This window comes from Sebastes umbrosus, chromosome 19, assembly GCF_015220745.1.
Source record: "Sebastes umbrosus isolate fSebUmb1 chromosome 19, fSebUmb1.pri, whole genome shotgun sequence".
Classification (NCBI taxonomy): Eukaryota; Metazoa; Chordata; class Actinopteri; order Perciformes; family Sebastidae; genus Sebastes; species Sebastes umbrosus.
In genome coordinates this window covers 11,973,085-11,991,713 of record NC_051287.1, presented here as the reverse complement: position 1 = coordinate 11,991,713, position 18,629 = coordinate 11,973,085, and the positions used below count along the sequence as shown (strand labels likewise).

The 18,629-nt window shown below is 38.2% G+C and overlaps 2 protein-coding genes across 7 annotated transcripts in view; one reads left to right on the top strand and one right to left on the bottom strand.

The window, feature by feature from the left end:
* Positions 1 to 1,217: 1,217 nt before the first annotated feature.
* The window catches only part of rassf6 (Ras association domain family member 6), a 58,564-nt gene continuing 41,152 nt past the window's right edge, over positions 1,218 to 18,629 (bottom strand). Inside the window, exons 1-12 of one of the 6 annotated variants that reach the window (XM_037752581.1) lie at positions 11,626 to 11,650; positions 11,394 to 11,473; positions 7,478 to 7,545; positions 6,342 to 6,420; positions 5,900 to 6,051; positions 5,453 to 5,547; positions 4,120 to 4,319; positions 3,853 to 3,954; positions 3,464 to 3,515; positions 3,257 to 3,375; positions 1,878 to 1,975; positions 1,218 to 1,607 (exon numbers count right to left, since the gene is read on the bottom strand). In XM_037752581.1, coding sequence (XP_037608509.1) covers positions 1,532 to 1,607; positions 1,878 to 1,975; positions 3,257 to 3,375; positions 3,464 to 3,515; positions 3,853 to 3,954; positions 4,120 to 4,319; positions 5,453 to 5,547; positions 5,900 to 6,051; positions 6,342 to 6,420; positions 7,478 to 7,536 — 1,032 coding nt within the window. In that variant the 5' untranslated portion in view covers positions 7,537 to 7,545; positions 11,394 to 11,473; positions 11,626 to 11,650 and the 3' untranslated portion in view covers positions 1,218 to 1,531. The other 5 variants (XM_037752579.1, XM_037752583.1, XM_037752582.1 and 2 more) reach the window with 5 other exon arrangements.
* musk (muscle, skeletal, receptor tyrosine kinase) overlaps positions 16,930 to 18,629 on the top strand; it is a 37,407-nt gene continuing 35,707 nt past the window's right edge. The window contains exon 1 of the mRNA XM_037752578.1: positions 16,930 to 17,188. Within this exon, the coding sequence (XP_037608506.1) occupies positions 17,119 to 17,188 (70 nt within the window). The 5' untranslated portion in view covers positions 16,930 to 17,118. The remainder of the gene's footprint in view (positions 17,189 to 18,629) is intronic.

The following is an 18,629-nucleotide window of genomic DNA, read 5'->3' as shown; positions in this document are numbered from 1 at the left end:
AACACTCAGCTTGACATACAGTATGTGGTATTTGAAAGTTTGGCTGGACAGAGTGAGTTAGTTATGGCTCTGGTAGTAGATGTTTGGACTCAACAGTGATTTCAGGGACAAAGCAGGTGAGGTAAAATGAGCTTTACTGGTCCCCTTGGAGAGCATTAGTGGAAGTCAGCCAGCAAACAAGTCCGCAAGGGACCAGGCAAGCAGTCGAAAACCAAAAACAGGGAGAAAAAATAAACAGACAGGGAAGTAAACAGGAAGAGAGGTTCGAGTGCTCTGAGGGCACAACAGATGATCTGGCAGAGAGTTGGTGCTGGATGGCTGTTATATAAGGGACTATTAGGGAATGAGGAGCAGGTGTGCAGGTGGGTGTGGAAATTTGGGAAGACACTGGGGACAGCTGGTGGACAGATGAGGAATGGTGAGTTTGAGTTTGGGGGAAGTGAGAATAATGTCTGAGGGACAGAGAGTTTTGGTCCTCAAGTCAAAATCAAGCACATCTCCAAATGTCACAAATTTCCGCCAGTGTTCCATGATCAGCAGGTTACACTTTCAAATGAAGCTATATTTGGACTTTCTATTCAAAATTTTAACGGTTACATTTTATTTATTTACCTAATTATCTCTTTATTTATTTACCCATTTATTTATTTATCTATTTATTTACCTATTTATTTATTTATTTATTTACCTATTTATCTCTTTATTTATTTACCCATTTATTTATTCGTCCATTTATTTATTTATCTCTTTATTTATTTACCCATTTATTTATTTATATATTTATTTACCTATTTATTTACCTATTTTATATGTTTATTTTAGGGCTGTCACCTCTTAGTCGATTAGTCGACTTATCAGTCGTTTGGTCTTAATCATTTTGTATGCTTTTTTCATGCTGAATGACATATTTATAAGAAACTTATTTCTAACTTATGAGCACATCTCTGGTAAACACAAGATATAAAGTGGTGTTTTTGTGTGATTCTTTGTGGAGAAACTCAGTTTCACAGATCTGTTGATTAAATCAACTAATCGATTAGTCAACAAAATTGTATGAGTGTTATTCAACTAAGGACTTCTTTGGTTGAGGTTAGCTCTGATTCCATTTCTTGGTACATTCAAATAGTATAAATCAATTCATACATTAGTTGCTGTGTAAAGATTAATTCACTTATAACTATACTCCACAAACAGAAAGCACAAAACATAAGACGTCATGCTGGTCCCACAACTTATATTTATTAACACACAACACAGATTTACAGTTATTTACAGCAGCATCTTACAATCTTATGTTGTACTTAATTTACAAATTAAAAAAATGAAGAGAAAAAAACATGAATAAAAATGATATGTTTGTCAGGTTGGTGGTATTTTCCCAAATCTTCACCTTTGTGTTTCTCTTCCAAACATTTGCAGCTTTAACCTTAAAGTTAAAGATGTTGTTTTTACAGAGTTCCCCACAGCTTCTCTTTCGTCCTCAAAGTGGTGCTGTGATGAATGACCGGTCTTGTGTCAGTGATTCAGATCGTCACACACTGGTCTCAATGTGAGGCGACATCTTACAGTTCAGCATATGGGACAGGAGTCTATGCTGGTTGTGGTACCTGATGCACACACACAAAACATACACATGTACAGACACCATGACTGAGCTGCAAATCAATAAAAGGTCATTTAATATAAAATAATGGCGCCATCACCTGTCATAGAAGTGTTACTACAGGGATCTATAGCCAAACTTCACTAATTTGAATTTAATGCACCGTAACATTTCCTTATGACTCAGTAGATGTCAATTCTCTTACAGTAAATTCTTATGATAGATAATGGCATCCTTTAAGGAAGTATTTGAGTGCATGAAATCATATACTGACTTGTGGATGACTCTCTGTATCTCTCTGTTCTCCTCCTCTCTGAGTTTCAGTAGAACCTGCTCCAGGATGGGAAGCTCCAAGTTCAGATACTGGGCGACCTGAGAGGAAAGGAGAGGAGAGGAGAGGAGAGGAGAGAGGAGAGGAGGAGAGGAGAGGAAACGAGAGGAGAGGAGAGGAAACAAAAGGAGAGGAGAGGAGAGGGTTGTGGAAAGGAGTCTTGGCAAATAAGAAACTTGACTAAAATAGCAAACAAGACACTACCATCTATCTTACACTTACAATTATAAATACTAAAAAAAATATAATAATAATCCCGAGCCAGAGGGACGTTCACCATAAAAGAAATGTATAAATATCTTCTGTTGTATTTAAATCTCCATCTTATTCTTTGCTGCCACATAACTTGGAGAAAAGCACAATCCTTATTAAGAAAAATAGAACATGCCATAACTATTACTTTCGAGTTGATTTACACAGCAGATCTAATACATTAATTGACTCTAAACAACTACTAAATATTAAATCCATTATATCATTTTTTTCTCTGATGCTCTTAAAGGTGCTGTAAGAGCCAAAACATGATGCTGACATACAGAGGTTGTGGTGTAATTCACTTTTAGGAACACTAGGTGGCGCTGTATTAATTGACTGACCCAGCCACGGGTATATAGGTATGGAGGTGTGTTGTTGGCGTCAGGGTTTAGCCCGGAAGGGCAAAGGGTTTTTGAACGCAGGGACGCTGAATTGTTTGCCGTGTTGTTGTTGTTTGCTTGTTGCTATGGTAACCGGACATTCTTCTTTACTACCATATTACGAATAAATGAACTGTTATTGTAAAACCAACGAGCGGCCTGAGGATCAGTTTTGTACAGCACAACATGCAACAGAAGGTAACATCTACAGTGAAAAGCGCGTCAGTCCAGGGCTAATCACCTCAGTAGCTACAGTAATAGACTTTAGCTCCTACAGGTGCATTTACATCACTTAAAGTTGAATACAGGTAAAGCAGGCCTTCATTTTTTAACAATTACTATCCGTCAAGAAGATTTTGTCATGTATGACTTTCTTCAATTATACATGGGAATACATACATAACTCAATTAAATGTCCTGAGGGACTGCGCCAACTCCTGACAAATGCCCTCGACTAATATGTTTCCAGTACTGGGGATAGATATGCTTGTACTGTTTTGATCTGTTCTCCATAGACCATTTCATTGGAATTGCATTGCTTGGCAACAGCTTGGGTCCATGTTTACGTCCTGTCGGTCACGTTCACTGCAACAGGAAATAAACTGGGACACATTTGGAATGTTTACGTTTACGACTGTGAAATGATCTATACGTTAGGTCATCAGGAGGCGGGGCTAGAACACTCACAACATTGCTGACTTCTTCTTCGTCCATGTCGATCAAAAAGATCTTCATGATGTCATCAGAGGGTCCCTGTAGTATGCGCTCCCATAGGGGCTGGTCTTTGTTACTGAGCTTCCTCTTTTCTGGACAACACACACACATACATACACACAGGTGAAGCATCATTCCATCTGTCTCCAAGTATTTAATTTACTGTGTGACAAACCATACCTCCACTCTGGTGAACACAGTACAGAGCATACTCCTGGGGATCGTTCTCTATCTGTAGGATGAAAATACAAGTACAATATTCAAAACTTATCGACCATAAATCCTTGTTCTGGTTCTAAAGGTCTATTATTTTTTATTTAATAAATCACTTCACAGTCTATTTTGATGATTTATCATTATAATACAATAGTAATTTGTTTTTTTCTTAAAATATGTTGCTTAGGGTTACTTTCTGAAGAGCAAGAACATAATTGATTTTTCAATATCACACATTACATACAAGGTCCTATCTTACTTAGTCCAGTTCAGTCTGTTTAAACTAGATATAAAACAACATTAACATCGCTGTGACTTCTCATGCAGTTTGAAGAATGTGTACGAAAGCTCACCTTGAACTTGTTTAGTAACTGTTCGACGACCTGGTTTGTGGTCATCCTGCTGGAGATACGAACTTTGGTTGGCGTGCCCAAGGATGGAGTGAAGATAGCGGTCTAGAAGAAAATGAGAGATTGGTGAGCTACATGGGAGTGAGGGAAAAAGTGAGACATATATGTGTTACATGGAAATGGAGGGGAGGGTTGAGCTTGACAGGAAGAGAAAAGAGAGAATGATGACTAGATGAGAACAGATAAAAGTCATGTTGGGCAGAAACCTACCTTGTAGTTATAGAAGTGTCCATTGATAGAAAAGCGATGTTGTCTTTCTTTCTCTCTTTCTGCCGCCGACTTCGGCCTTCCCTTCCTCCTCTTGACCAACGACGCGTCACTCATGCAACGAAACAGGTTGGACTCTGCCTCCATCTCGGAGTTCCTCTGCCTCACGGGACGCAGAGTGGTTGACTCATAAACAGGCGGGCCTTTAGAGTATACACAAAAAACATTGATAACGTGTCTCATATTCAATGCTTCTAGCTTTTGTTTTTGTCCAACTAAACAGATAAATAAATTATGTTTTTTTTGTAAAAAAATAAAATAAAACAAGGTTAGAATTTATGTCCTTGAAAGAATCTAGTCAATATGCTGCAATGTAGTGCAAAATGAGAACTTTTAACCTGTTAAGCCCTAGCCTATCCCTTGAAAAAAAACAAAAAACGCCTAAAATAAGCAAAATGAATCAGGAATAGCTCCTCAACCATAAGGCATATATGCATATATCTGGTCTCCTTTGAAAGGTAAGAAGCTAAGGAATATGAATCAATTGTAAGTAAACTATACTATATTACCATTCCAGAGAAAATGGAGATGCAATAAAGGAAAAAAATAAGATTTTCATCCATGTCTAGTATAAAATATAAATTGCAAAGGCAATATCACCATGAAAACCAAGATCCCATAGACAATTATGCAACTGGATGTCTTCTACTACTCTTTGACTGAAACTGTTACTATAAATTTGATGAAAATACACTAAAATTAAACATTTATGATACAATTTATAAAGATATACTCACTACTATTTACATGTTGACTCTTTACTGTAATTTTTACTTCAAAAAACTATTTATTTCCATATAGCCATGTTATAAATACCATAAATCAGTAGTGGAATACATGTATTTGATAACTTAAGTTCCTAGTTTCTTTGCAGATTCAGACTATTTATACAAAATATAAGCAACTAAAAATGTTGATGAATTATTATAGGTTACTGTAAAACAGCCAGTAATGAGTTTAAATCAGACATATTCATTACACATATGGCATCACTCTTCATAATACAATGATATAATATACATTATTCTGAAATGGGCCATTCTGCATAATGAGTACTTTTACGTTTAGTACTTTAAGTACAGTTTGATGCTAATACTTTTTTTTAACTTTTGCTCAAGTAAAGATTTGAATGTAGGACTTTTATTTGTAACATAGTGTTTTTATACTGTTATACTATTGCTACTTTTACTGAAGTAAAAATACTTCTTCCACCACTGCTTTTAAGATAACATTGTTGAGAATAACATTATGGGATATGGGAGGAAGTAAAATCAACCTGGTAACGGTTTGGTGACTACTGTGTTTTGTGGTGTCTCTGCCATCTCATCTATCTGGTGAAGGTCAACACATTCTCCCCATCGGGACATACTCCTGCAGAGAGACACAGAGAAGGGAGGACATTGTGTCAGACACTTCAAACTGATCCTAACTAGTACCTGCATGTAGAACCATCGATTAAGTTGTACATGCTTTAATGTTGATGTGTTTAAAATCTCACTTTATTGTGTCTTGCATGAAGGACAAATGCATTACAAATTATGACTTGTTGCAGGAATTAGAGGGAACCTTTGCTCATGTAGAGAGCTGCATTAACTGGATTAAGGGTTTTTCAAATGTCAGCATGATCAATGAACCAAAGGACTAATGAACCAATGAACATCTCATGTCATATTGCTCTGTGTTGTTGACATATTAATAATATCACACGAAAGCTGAAAGCAACCTCTTGTCTCCGATGGGGCTGATGGGGCTGGGTGAGATCAGAGGAGCAAAGGTGATCGTCTGTATATCGTCCTGTATTTTCAGCCTGATTGGTCTCCGTACTCCCCAGGAGATATTCAGGAAGCCCTCCACCACCACCTCTCCATCGGCACCCTGTTACAGAGACAGACCCACAGACACCTGCATGGTGTGTAATTACAGTCATATTAACACTCCACTTTATGAACCCAAATTCAAAGCAGCTCAAAAGTAATAGCTAATAAAGAAGAGACCTAAAGATGCTACATATGCGTACAATTTTCTCATGGTCAGCCTCCTGTGATACTGCGACTTGCTGCAAAGTTCTGACCAATGTTTAAAGGTAATAACAAGGCTGACTGGGAGGAAATATGTCAATTTATGTACAGCACAACAAAAATGTTTGAAATAAACTTATAACATACCCGAAAGTAACTGAGGTGCAGTTGAGTTTGGTCCTTCAGGAAGCAGTTGTAGTTGTTCAGCAGTGAGAGGAACTGTGTTCTGAAATGAACACAACATCCATTGAACCTGTAAATAACACTGACATCCACTGTATCTGACTCTAAATTGCCCGTAGGTGTGAATGTGAGGGTGAATGGTTGTCTGCCATTCCAAAAAAGTTTATTCATGTATGCTATTAGTATACTTCTTTTAAACTAAAAATAAGAGCATATGCTTTAAGATTACTTTTTATATACTTATCAGAGATGACCTTAACAAAATGATACTTAAGTATACTTGGCTTATATCGACAAGTATACAGAAAAGTCTAAGTTTACTTGGCAAGTATACAGAAAAGTATATTTGGCTAAATTCACTTAAGAAAACTTACAAGTACTGCATACTTAAGTAAAAATGATTAAACTAGTAGTTTACTCAGAGTATACTTTAAAGTGTACTTGCATACACTAAAAAGTATATAACTAGTAAACTAACAGTATACCTATTAGTTCACTTGTAGTATAGTTCATATTATAGTTGCAGTACAAAATACAAACTATACTTAAGTATCCTTAACTTATACCAACAATTATACAGAAAAGTCAAAGTATTCTTGGCTTATACTGAAAAGTATACAGCAAATTATAAGTATATTGGGCTAAGTAATATCAGTTCACTTAAAGAAAACTTACAAGTATAATTGCAGTAAAAATGATTAAACTAGTAGTTTACGTGTACTTTCATACACTAAAAAGTGGGCTACAAGTATGTAACTATTAAACTAACGGTGTACCTATAAGTTCACTTGTAGTATAGTTCATATTATAGTTGCAGTACAAAATATAACTTGGATGTAAACTAGATGTGTACTCAAAGTTTACTACTCTTACATTTATACTTAAAAATATACTTTTATAAACTAAAAAGTGGGCCAATTTAGTCCCAAGAAGTATTGCAGTAGGACACTTACAAGTATACTACTAGTACATTGATATTAGTATACTTATTACATACTTAGGAATATACTTGGACTTTACTTAAGTTTACTTCATGAAATAAACTTGAAGAATACTTCTTTTTTGTAAGGGTGTCTCAGCTGAATACGAGGTAAACCCACCTGGACAGTGTCCTCCCATCCCCTGCCTGGATCACTGGGCGAAGAGCTGCTTTATTCATCTCTGGTTACTGCAGAGACAAAAACAAATAAACACATCATTCATAGCAAAGGCTTTGGTAAATCTGGAGCTCGAAGCAGGAGACAAAACACAAGAGGCTGCCGACTTGTTGAATGGAACTAAATAAAGACACCCACCTGACCGGCACTGTGTCAACATGGAGCGAGGAATCGCACAGAAAATTAACAACACGGTGTCACTCCCTCCAAAACTGAACAATATAATTAGAGTCTTACCGTCTGTAACATGACAAATCAGAGCTCCCTTCTTGCATGTGTTTCTTTGTCCCCGTCTTTCTTCTCTCTGGGCTTTAAATATCTCTTTCCTCACTCTCTCTCTGAAGTTTTTGTGTTATATTTATCTCCCTCTTTCTCTCTCTCTCTCTCTCTCTGTAGCCGTGCCTTTAGTCTTTCACTTTCTTTTTTTTGTGCTGTCTCCAAGAGATTTAATAACAGTACTCCACCCAGTAACCAGTGATGACAGTGTAGAGCCAACCATTTGTTTGTTCTTTGGTAGGAGAGGCCTGTGAGCAGAGATTGTTGGAGTATCCACGTGGCTTCTATTTTTTAAATCTCTTTTCTTTTTCTCTTTCTTCTGTTCTTCTGAATTACTTTGAATGACACAGCAGAGCGAAAGCAGCAGTCTGTCCTATTTGTCCTTTTCTGCCACTCATTCCAACTCTCTTTCTCTGTCTCAGCCTGTTGGCAAATACCTCAGGTATTCAGCAGTTGTCATCCCAGAAGGCCCAGCACTCCCTGCTCTGACTGACAGTTCACTCTCGTATAGAAGGAGGAACCACTTCACCGCACCAGCAATAACAACAACATGTAAAAGGCACAGTACACAGCTTTCCATGCAATGTTTATAGAATGTAAGAAAATCACATATTATCAATCTAACACTAATACGGATCTACTGATCTCTTTTCAAATGCACATGTGAAATTTATGTTTTCACATGTCAAATATATAATCTAGAATTGTCCAAAAACAACATGTGCCCATATGTGAATTTATCACATATGCTTTGTCACATGTGATATTACATATGAACTGTCTGGTATGACACATAATGTCTTAAATTACACGTTATATATCTGATATCTTACAAAAAAAATCATCGTAATTTATTTCATGTGAAATGGTATTTCATATATCAAATGTGTTTTGCATTGGTGAATTCATATACTTCTATTCTAATGTACAACCCAAGTGAGAACACCTTCTTTCTAATATTTACACGTTAGATTTTAAGAATAAAAAATTGTCAATACTATATAAAATACAGAAGTACATACAAGAAAAAGACAAAATAAGCTATACTTCAGCAAAATCAACCAGAGACCATCTTGTGATGGGATCACACCAGCCGCGATGCCAAATCGGGCCAGGGGCGTAAAGTAAGTGGGCCAATGGCCTTCAACTCTGCCTTCATTTTGATCTCAACTACACACCTGTGTTTCATGACTGCTTCTTGCACGGTTGTGATGCTATCGTGGTGACAAAATCTGTCCACAGACAGACAAACAGAAAGACAGACAAAAACATAAACACCTGGCAGAGAACTCAAAACCACCTCTGTGGGAGTTCCTGCTACAGTAGGTGTCTACAGGACCACATTTGCCACGATGACACACACACACAGACTCACAATGTGAGAACTCAACCTGGTTTCACACAAAATGACGTTACCATACAACTAAACTGCATAACCAAAATACATTTTGAGGGAAACATATTTTTTCCCAGATAACGGTTGCAGTTTTAAACAGTTGTAAACACATGGTTAACGTTGTAAATGGAAACAAAACAAAACAAAAACGTAACAAAACTACTTATTTAGGTTTAGTAAAAAACATCACTTAAAAACAAAACGAAAATGCAAGAAATGACTAAGCCTCCTCACTGCAGAATAAATACAGGCAGGAAAGCATTGCAGAAATGGGCTGTTTTTGGTACACCATGTCCAAAGCGTTCTCTATTGTGTCTAACTTGAACTGATGTGAACACTTCACTGTGTGTCTTTCAAGCCTCAACATGCAGGTTTTAAGGTCCCCTGGAGCAAATACATCCAAACCGTGTGTGTTTGTGAGTGCACGTATGTGTGTGTGGTTTGTGAATGACATGAATGTAAAAAGGTCGAAGCAAAGCCAACAATAAAGGAGAACTACTGAGAAGTGGTCAACACTGCAAAGTCAATAATCCAACACAGACACTGTTCTATCAGCAGCAGCAGTCTTTTAGCTCAAAGACTGCTGTTCTGAGCCCGGAAGCCAAATAATCTCACAAAACAAGATTATCAGGGATTTTCTAAGCCACTTAAAAATAAATAGGTCACCAGTGCAACACCTTATACAGTCATGTGTCATGGCCACTTCCTCCTATTGAGTGATCCATCATTTTCCACTTCACTTCTCGTGAGGTATTGCCATGAGTTTGAGGTTTTCTTGCAACAATACCAGCTGCTGCTGAAGTGAAAACAAATTATCTGATGTGCATAAACTAATACCGAGTTAACATTTGAGTTCCACAACAATCCTGTTTTAATGTATTATGTATCTGTGTTCGGTGATTCATTGTTCTTCAAATGGGCTAGTTTTCTTTTCCTTAAAGGGACTAGATGTAAGAATCAGAAATTGCTTGTTGCGACATCAGTCATATTCCTGTTTTGCAAGACAGGTTTCACTAGATATAACATTGTTTTTGTTTTTTTTGTGCTTCCGTGGAGTTTGTGTTGGAGTCTGAGCTGTAATGAAGGCTGGTCATTTGTTGGCGTTAGCGGACTCCATTTCTAACCGAACTTTAGCTATGGTTGCACACTGTTAGCCCTGTAGCCAAGTCCTTCACATTAAAATCACTCTACAGGCTGATAGAGGAAACCAAAAAAGTTGCAGAAAGTCTAATTTTTTAGGTTAGGTTACAACCTGTTCACACATTGGCACCAAAAAAAAACTTACATACAGTCCCTTTAAAAAGTAAAATATACAGCTTTAATTTGAAGGAGTGCAAGTCCAAAAGTCTACATCATGACCCCATGAGGCTTACTAGACAACACCTTTTATTGGATGGACTTAAAAATGGAGAGACTTTGCTGTTCTTAGATATTTATCACCAGATTAGAGCAATACAGGATGCACTGTATGTACACAGAGCTTTTCTTTTGTAAAACTGTGAGCCGGCAAAAACGTAGCCAGCGGGAAAAAAGCAAAGGTACACCCAGACGACACACCCAGTTTCTCCCTATTTTGCCTTCCTGTATGCCACTCCCCCTCTCTCGGCCTCTCCTTCTCCCTTGACTCCACTCCTTTCTCCCTTTGTACTCTATTCTAGTGTTTGACATTTGCTCTTTCTCACTCACATGCACAGATTTGACCTAAATATGATGTCATGTTAGTATAGTGCCCCCTGTTGAAACTCGCTTCCTCTGTTGGGTTCTGTTTTTATTTGTTTTACTGTGTTACACTGAGTGACGACAAATGCTTTACATATATCATTACGAAATAGAAAAGTGTCTTTTAACAAATTAAAGTACAGCGAACCCATAGTTGTAATACTTTATCGAAATAATGAAAAAGTTATGAATGCTTACTTTTAAGTTTTGAACTGTGACATGCATTGTGCTTGTTTCATGAGGTTGAGAATTAAAGAAGAGTAAGCTGTTTCATATTCACATAATACAACAAACACTAAACTATCATACAGGTTTCAATTACGTATTAGGCTATTGGTACATTCTGTATAGATTAATGCTGTTATTAGCTAAAAGTATCACTGTTTGGTTCCTTTACTTCCACAGTGAAGCTCACTTTAAAACACTGAAGCATAAAATAAAACTGATCAAACATGCATTGACTCTTACCTGGCTGGTCTTTCAATCTCCAAACAAATGAAGCTGGATCACTCCATGTTTGATGTCCCGTATCCTGTTTGTGTGTGTGTGTGTGTGTGTGTTCATAGGTCCAGAGTACAGTGCATGTGGTAGGTGAACTTGTGTAGCACACTGCAGACAGCAGCTGGTTAATTATTGCACGACACGTTGAGACAGCGTTGAGAGGGAGGGGCTGACTGACACCAGATATGACTTGCCTGCTTTGTGTGTGTGTGTGTGTGTGTGTGTGTGTGTGTGTGTGTGTGTGTGTGTGTGTGTGTGTGTATGCAATACGGATAGTTTGCTGTTAGCAAACTTTCAAGGCTTGTCCACATCAAAATCAGAACACACATAAGAAATTTGACTCTAGTCGCTCTCAATATACGTATACACAGAATTAATTTACCAGAAAGACTAGACATACAGATAAAAACAAGGACAACAAAGCTGAACAAACAAAGGTAGAACATAAACACTATTATGTACAAACTCGGAGGTGAAAAGTGTATATAATCTATATTAGGGCTGTCAATCGAATAAAATATTTAATCGTGATTAATCGCAAATTAATCGCACATTTTTTATCTGTTCAAATTGTATCTTAAAAGGGAGATTTGTCAAGTATTTAATACTCTTATCAACATGGGAGTGGGAAAATATGCTGCTTTATACAAACACATGTATAAATGTATTATTGGAAATCAGTCAACAACACAAAACTATGACACATATTGTCCAGAAACCCTCACAGGTACTGCATTTAGCATAAACAAATATATTCAAATCATCAACATGGCAACCTCAAGCCCAACAGGCAACAACAGCTGTCAGTGTGTCAGTGTGCTGACTTGACTATGACTTGCCCAAAACTGCATATGATTATCATAAAGTGGGCATGTCTGTAAAGGGGAGACTCGTGGGTACCCATAGAACCCATTTTCATCCACATATCTTGAGGTCAGAGGTCAAGGGACCCCTTTGAAAATGGCCATGACAGTTTTTTGTTGAATTGAAATAAACTTTGGAGCATTATTTAGCCTCCTTGCCCTGCCGCGACATGCTAGTATGACATGGTTGGTACCAATGGATTCCTTAGGTTTTCTAGTTTCGTGTGATGCCAGTATCTTTACTCTAGCTTTAAAACTGAGCCCGCTACAAACTTAAAAATCGCTAGTTGTGTTAGTGCATTAAAACAAAATTGCGTTAACTTTGAAAATCTAATGTATATATAAATACATATAAAAAGTAACAATGACCAATAACATACAATGTCTATATATACAGTAAGTCAAGTGTTTTGTAGATTGTAAACAAATACAAATAATGCAAAGGAATAAATATTGAATGGGTAAAGTATTAGATTACTTTATATACATGAAGTGGGTGGTTATGTACAGTATATACATGTATACATGTCTATAAACGATACATACAGCGTGCAGGATTTATAGATCGATGAAGCTCCACGAGCAAATTAGAATGTGACAATCTGTGGATTGCAATTTTGTGTTCGCATGTGTAGCAGGTCATACTGAAATGTAGTCACTGAAATGATGCAGAAACATAAAGCCTAGACATCTAGACTACAATTATCAAATCTTTGCAAACTAAAGACGCCTCTCTGAAACTGGGAGGCCACCAGTAGTAGCACTGAAGAATAGACAGCATGCAGCTGGTCCTATCAGATGACAGCTGCGGGTTCATACGGTAGAATAAAGAGAACAATAATCCAGGAGGGCTTTCTGAGGACAGACATCCAATACACATAGTAATTGGGTTCAAGCAAAGGCACCCCAGTCATGACGCTGATTGTTAAGTGGAGAGCAAACACTCAATAATGCCCAATCAGGACAACCAGGACAGGTGTTGCAAGCAATCTTGCAAAAAATGTTGTCACAATCAGGGACCTTGTTGTCAAACCTTAAGCGTCATTGTAGAAATGTTGGTGTCATGTCCAATCCTGCTTCCTACATCTTTGGAACATTTCCTTTTCCTTTTATCTGCAAAGCACTTTACTATTTTAATGATCATCTATATACGTCTTGTATGGGATTGGCTCCTGATTATATTTCTGCAACGTATTCTAATGCAATTCTCAATTTCTGCTTGTTACATGTATACAGTCTTTTCAAAATAAAACTTCTGTCTTTACAGGAAAAACTTCCTTAGGCTTAGGCAATAAAACAACTTAGTTAAGTTTAGGAAAAGATTGTTTGTTTGTTGGTTTGACTTAAAATAACTCTGGATGTTGCGGTACTTAAGTACGTAAATTACGTGACAAATGTATCAACGTTGACTTCTGGTTTCACACGGGACACGAACACGGTCTCCTGGGCAAAAGTTTGGTATTTTTTGATCCACCCATCCACCTTGACCTCCTCCCTACATTCGCCGCTCTTTATATTTCCTGGTTCAAGATTACGTGAATTACACACAAATTGAATTACAGTGCATTACATTTCGTAGGTATAGCTACGAACGGTGTATGAAACCAGCCTGATATCTGACTTTCTAACCCCATTCGAGCCTGAGTGCAGCCCGAGATCTTGTGGTACGTCTCTATTAATAAGTCGAGGCTAAAAACCAGAGGAGACCGGGCCTTTACCGTCAAGGCCCTTTAACTCTGGAGCGACCTGCCAGAGGAGATCAGGCAAGCTAGCTGTGTACCTTCATTTAAATCTCTCTTAAAACACATTATTTTAGAATTGCATTCTCTGAAATGGTTTTATTCTGTACGTTTACTGCATTTGTTCTGAAAATTAAATCTATCAAATTGCTAAATTCACTATACTTCCGTTTGTGTAATTTTTTTTGTAAAGCACAATGTAACTTCTTTAGGAAAAGTGCTGCATAAATACATTTATAATTAGTACTAGTATAAAGAACAGCGATGTGCTGATGTTTATCACATGCTAAAGATAATCTGCTTCACTCTTTTTCTCTTTCTTCCCTCTCGGGGACAAAAATGTGGATTACAGAGCCGCTCCGATGGGACAGATGGGGCTTCAGTTTCTTGATGAGGGAAACTTTAGCAGAGAATGGTCCCAATATGTAATCTAACCACAGAGTAGACTTTCTACACAGGTTTCACCCTGAAGCATGCAGCTTTGAAAGATGAAAGAAAAGTAAAAGTTTGTCCTGGTGTTAGTAAGAATACCAGGGTCAAATGTGACTTTCTAAGTGTAACCATGCCTCAGTGTTTATGCGCTCTCAAGAGAAAACAGCTGTTTAGTTCAACTGTCTTGAGATAAACAGTGTAATTCAATGCTCCACATTTAAATAACATACAGGATGACTGGATGCATGCAATGCAAACACTTTGGGCAGAAGCCTGGTGGAGCTCTTTAGCTGTTAGCTCCCCTGTGCCAACAGTAGATACAGGAATGCGACACAGGCAGGGTCCAATTTGTGAAGAAAAAAACTTTTGAAACAATTAAGGAAAACTTTGTTTACACAGGACTCACTTTACTGTTGTGATTCAGTTCATTTCTGTGTCAGCAGAGGGAGTCAGAGCATCAGTACTCTTCCAGGATTATATACTGCTGAGTAAGTGGTCCCAGACAAAGCAGTAGTAAGACACTGATACTGAATGTGTTTTTTTCCTTTTGGTCTGGTAATGGTTACTTGGATGTGTCTGAGATACTTCAGTGGGGTGTTGCCTTTATTAGAAAAAAGGCTCCTATACCCTGAATGACAGGATCACCTAGTGGTGAGCACTGTCATCAATGAAAGAACTGCTAAAATCATGATGGTCTGCTTTACAGCATATAGCACATATGTGAGTTGTTTTATCTAAGACATGAAGATGGAAGGAGATGAGAGTCAAACAAATATATAATATAATAAGGATAAAAATTAAGGGATGTTAAAAGAAAAACAAGAAACTAAATTTCCAAGCTTAGTTTTGTGATGGTGAGAATGGCATCCTCAACATCACAACAGATGTCCAAAAAATATAAGATCGAAGCCCCAAACTGTAGCTTTAAAGATTTGAAACAACAGTCATACCTATATCACATTAACTTTTGATAAGGCAACAGTTATTTATTACTGTATTGACTGTATGACTACAGTTTATCCTCAATAACAATGTGTAACTGTTACTTACTGAGAGAGTACAATAGTTGACCCCATCCAAAGCAGAAAGGATGAGGAGCAAATGAACTGAAATGCCATTCCTTTCCTAAAATAAAACAGGACATACAGGCTGGCAGGCAACAGGTGGACACAAAGGCTGCCTCCTGTACTCTCTGTGTGTGTGTGTGTGTGTGTGAAAACGTAACAGTAAATACATGTTAAGTGGCGAGTGGGAACATGCCTGTGTGAACATTTGTTTGTAAAAAAAAAAAGAAAAAAGTATAATGTGTACGCCAGTCCTATATATTACAACACATATGTTTTTCTTCGTTTTAGTTTGGTCTGTCTCTCATTGTGTTTTATATTGTAATAAGGGCTGTCAATCGATTAAAATATTTAATCGCAATTAATCGCATGATTGTCCATAGTTAGTCACATTTTTTATCTGTTCAAAATGTACCTTAAAGGAAGATTTGTCAAGTATCTAATACTTGTATCAACATGGGAGTGGACAAATATGATTTCTTTATTCAAAGGGCATGTCTGTAAAGGGGAGACACATATCTTGAGGTCAGAAACTATAGCATGACATGGTTAGTACCAATGGATTCCTTAGGTTTTCTAGTTTTATATGATACCAGTATCTTCACTATAGCTTTAAAACAGAGCCCGCTACAACCTAAAAATTGCAAGTTGCGTTAATACAAATTTAAAACAAATTTGCTTAGTTAACGAGTTATTATCGCGTTAACTTTGACAGCCTTAATTGTAATTATTCTTTGGTTTCTCTCATTGTTCGATGTTTTATTTGTGTGTGAAGCACTTTGTAACAGTGTGTTTTAAAAGATGCTATATATAAATAAAGTTTGACTTACTTACATGCTTTACATGTATTGCTGATGTTGTTTATCTATTGATAAAAGTAGATACAGTGTATTGTGACCGACTGTATATGTATACAATATCCTGACACAAGTTCTCTTATTTGGTAACCTCCTTTTAATGGGTGATGTGATTATTCTCTGCAGCTTTAATGTCTGTGTCCCCTTTGTGTCCTATAGGCCTACAGGGTATATATTACGGTATGTTGCAACGTGGACTAGATTGATAACGAACAGAATTGGGGACATGTGACAACAACAAAAAAAATGTGCAGCCTGTTTATGGAAAGTGGATTTGTTTTTCGTAATGTTTGTTTCCTGTCACAAATGTGACTCATTTCAACTGGCACGCCACTAAAGAGTGAAACCTTGAATGCAGCTCGTTGTGTAATTCGATAAATAAACACAGTTGTTGATCACTGTGGATGAGGATAACTCTCCAGCACTGGAGCCGTTGGGAGCTTCGAGCAAAGCTACAAAACCTGAGTGACTGTACATGAGGACAGCTAGCAGCTGCCACTGTCCATCACAAACACACACACACACACACATACACACAGAGTGACTGAACTGGGTTCCTTGTAGAGCACAGAGCTCATGGCTGGCCCTGGCTAAGACGCACGCAGACGCACACACGGGGAAGAATCACGCCAAGTGAACCAACAAGACCGTCTCCTTTACCTGCCATGGGAATCTAACCACCGGCTCATTCTGTACAGTAACCTGTCAAAAAGGCGTTGCATCATTCTAGAGCCAGGATGAAGGTTGTGGAAACCATTTCAGCCCTTCTGCTGGTTCTTGTCACCTCAAGTTACGGGATACAGAGAGGTACGTGAGGTCTCCATATGCTTGAGCTTTTAAGGGTGTCTCTTTTTTAGCATAAGTTGTTAAAAGTGTCTAGAGCACATTCAGGTATTGTACACATAAAAAAAGTGTGGATTCTTTAGGCTATACCGTATTGAATTCATAGAAATATAGAAGCTGTTTTGTGCTTAATAAGATACTATACTAATAATGATAATCACAAAATGTAAACAGAATATACCAAAACAGAAGAAGAAAAAAACATTCCCTCTGAATGTGTGCATAAAAAGGTCAACACAGTCAACAGTGGTAATAGGTAAGGAAGAAAGAAATATCACAGAGAGCATCCTTTATTCTGTATTTTTACCTTCTGTTTTCCTAAAGAGAACGCAGGGGGAATTTCCCCACACACACACTGAGATCACCTGTTTTCCACCACATCCTGCTGGGAGAAGGAGAAGGTGTTTATAGGCCTATAGTGTAAATGTGACTAAATCTATATCCTGCCTACACCGTGGCATATCCTCCAAGCAGGCTGTTGTAAATGTGTTTAGGAACCGATTCACCTCCACCACAGCCGTACTGTGGGCCACTGGTGGACTCACGGGGGACTATCCCTTGGTGTCCCCATGTTTGAAACAAACTGCAGCAAATGTGCGCTCTTCAATGCCCCTTTGGTAGATAAAACACGATAAAGTGCCTTCTAGGGTGCCCTTCCAGTAGAGAAAACGTGACGAAGTGCCCTCTAGGGTGCCCTTCCGGTGGAGAAAACGTGATGAAGTGCCGTCTAGGGTGCCCTTCCAGTAGAGAAAACGTGATGAAGTGCCCTCTAGGGTGCCCTTCCAGCGGAGAAAACGTGACGAAGTGCCCTCTAGGGGGCCCTTCCACTAGAAAAAACACGATGAAGAGCCCTCTAGGGTGTTGTTCCAGTGGAGAAAACGGGATGAAGAGCCATCTAGGGTGCCCTTCCAATAGAGAAAACGTGATGAAGAGCCCTCTAGGGTGCCCTTCCAGTAGAGAAAACGTGATGAAGAGCCCTCTAGGGTGCCCTTTCAATAGAGAAAACGGGATGAAGAGCCCACTATGATGCCCCTCCGGTAGAGAAAACGTGATGAAGAGCCCTTTAGGGTGCCCTTAAAATTGAGAAAACTTGATGCAGTGCGATAAAGGCTGCCCTACATGCTAGAAAATGTTCTACACGCTGGTGCCCCACCGCATGCAGCTGGTGCCCTTTTTAGTTTTTGTCTGCCACTGCCGTGAGCAAACATGATCAGAACCTGTTGTGTAAAGTGGACACCATATGTATGGTAACCTCTCATCTATCATGAAACATGAAAGCATTGGTAAAAAGAAAACAGACATCTCTTGGGCCGCTTGGCTGCAAGTCCTGCCGTGGCCTCGGGACATGTGAGACGAGCTCCATATCAAATGTTGGCACAATTTTACAGTCACATGCACAGCCCTG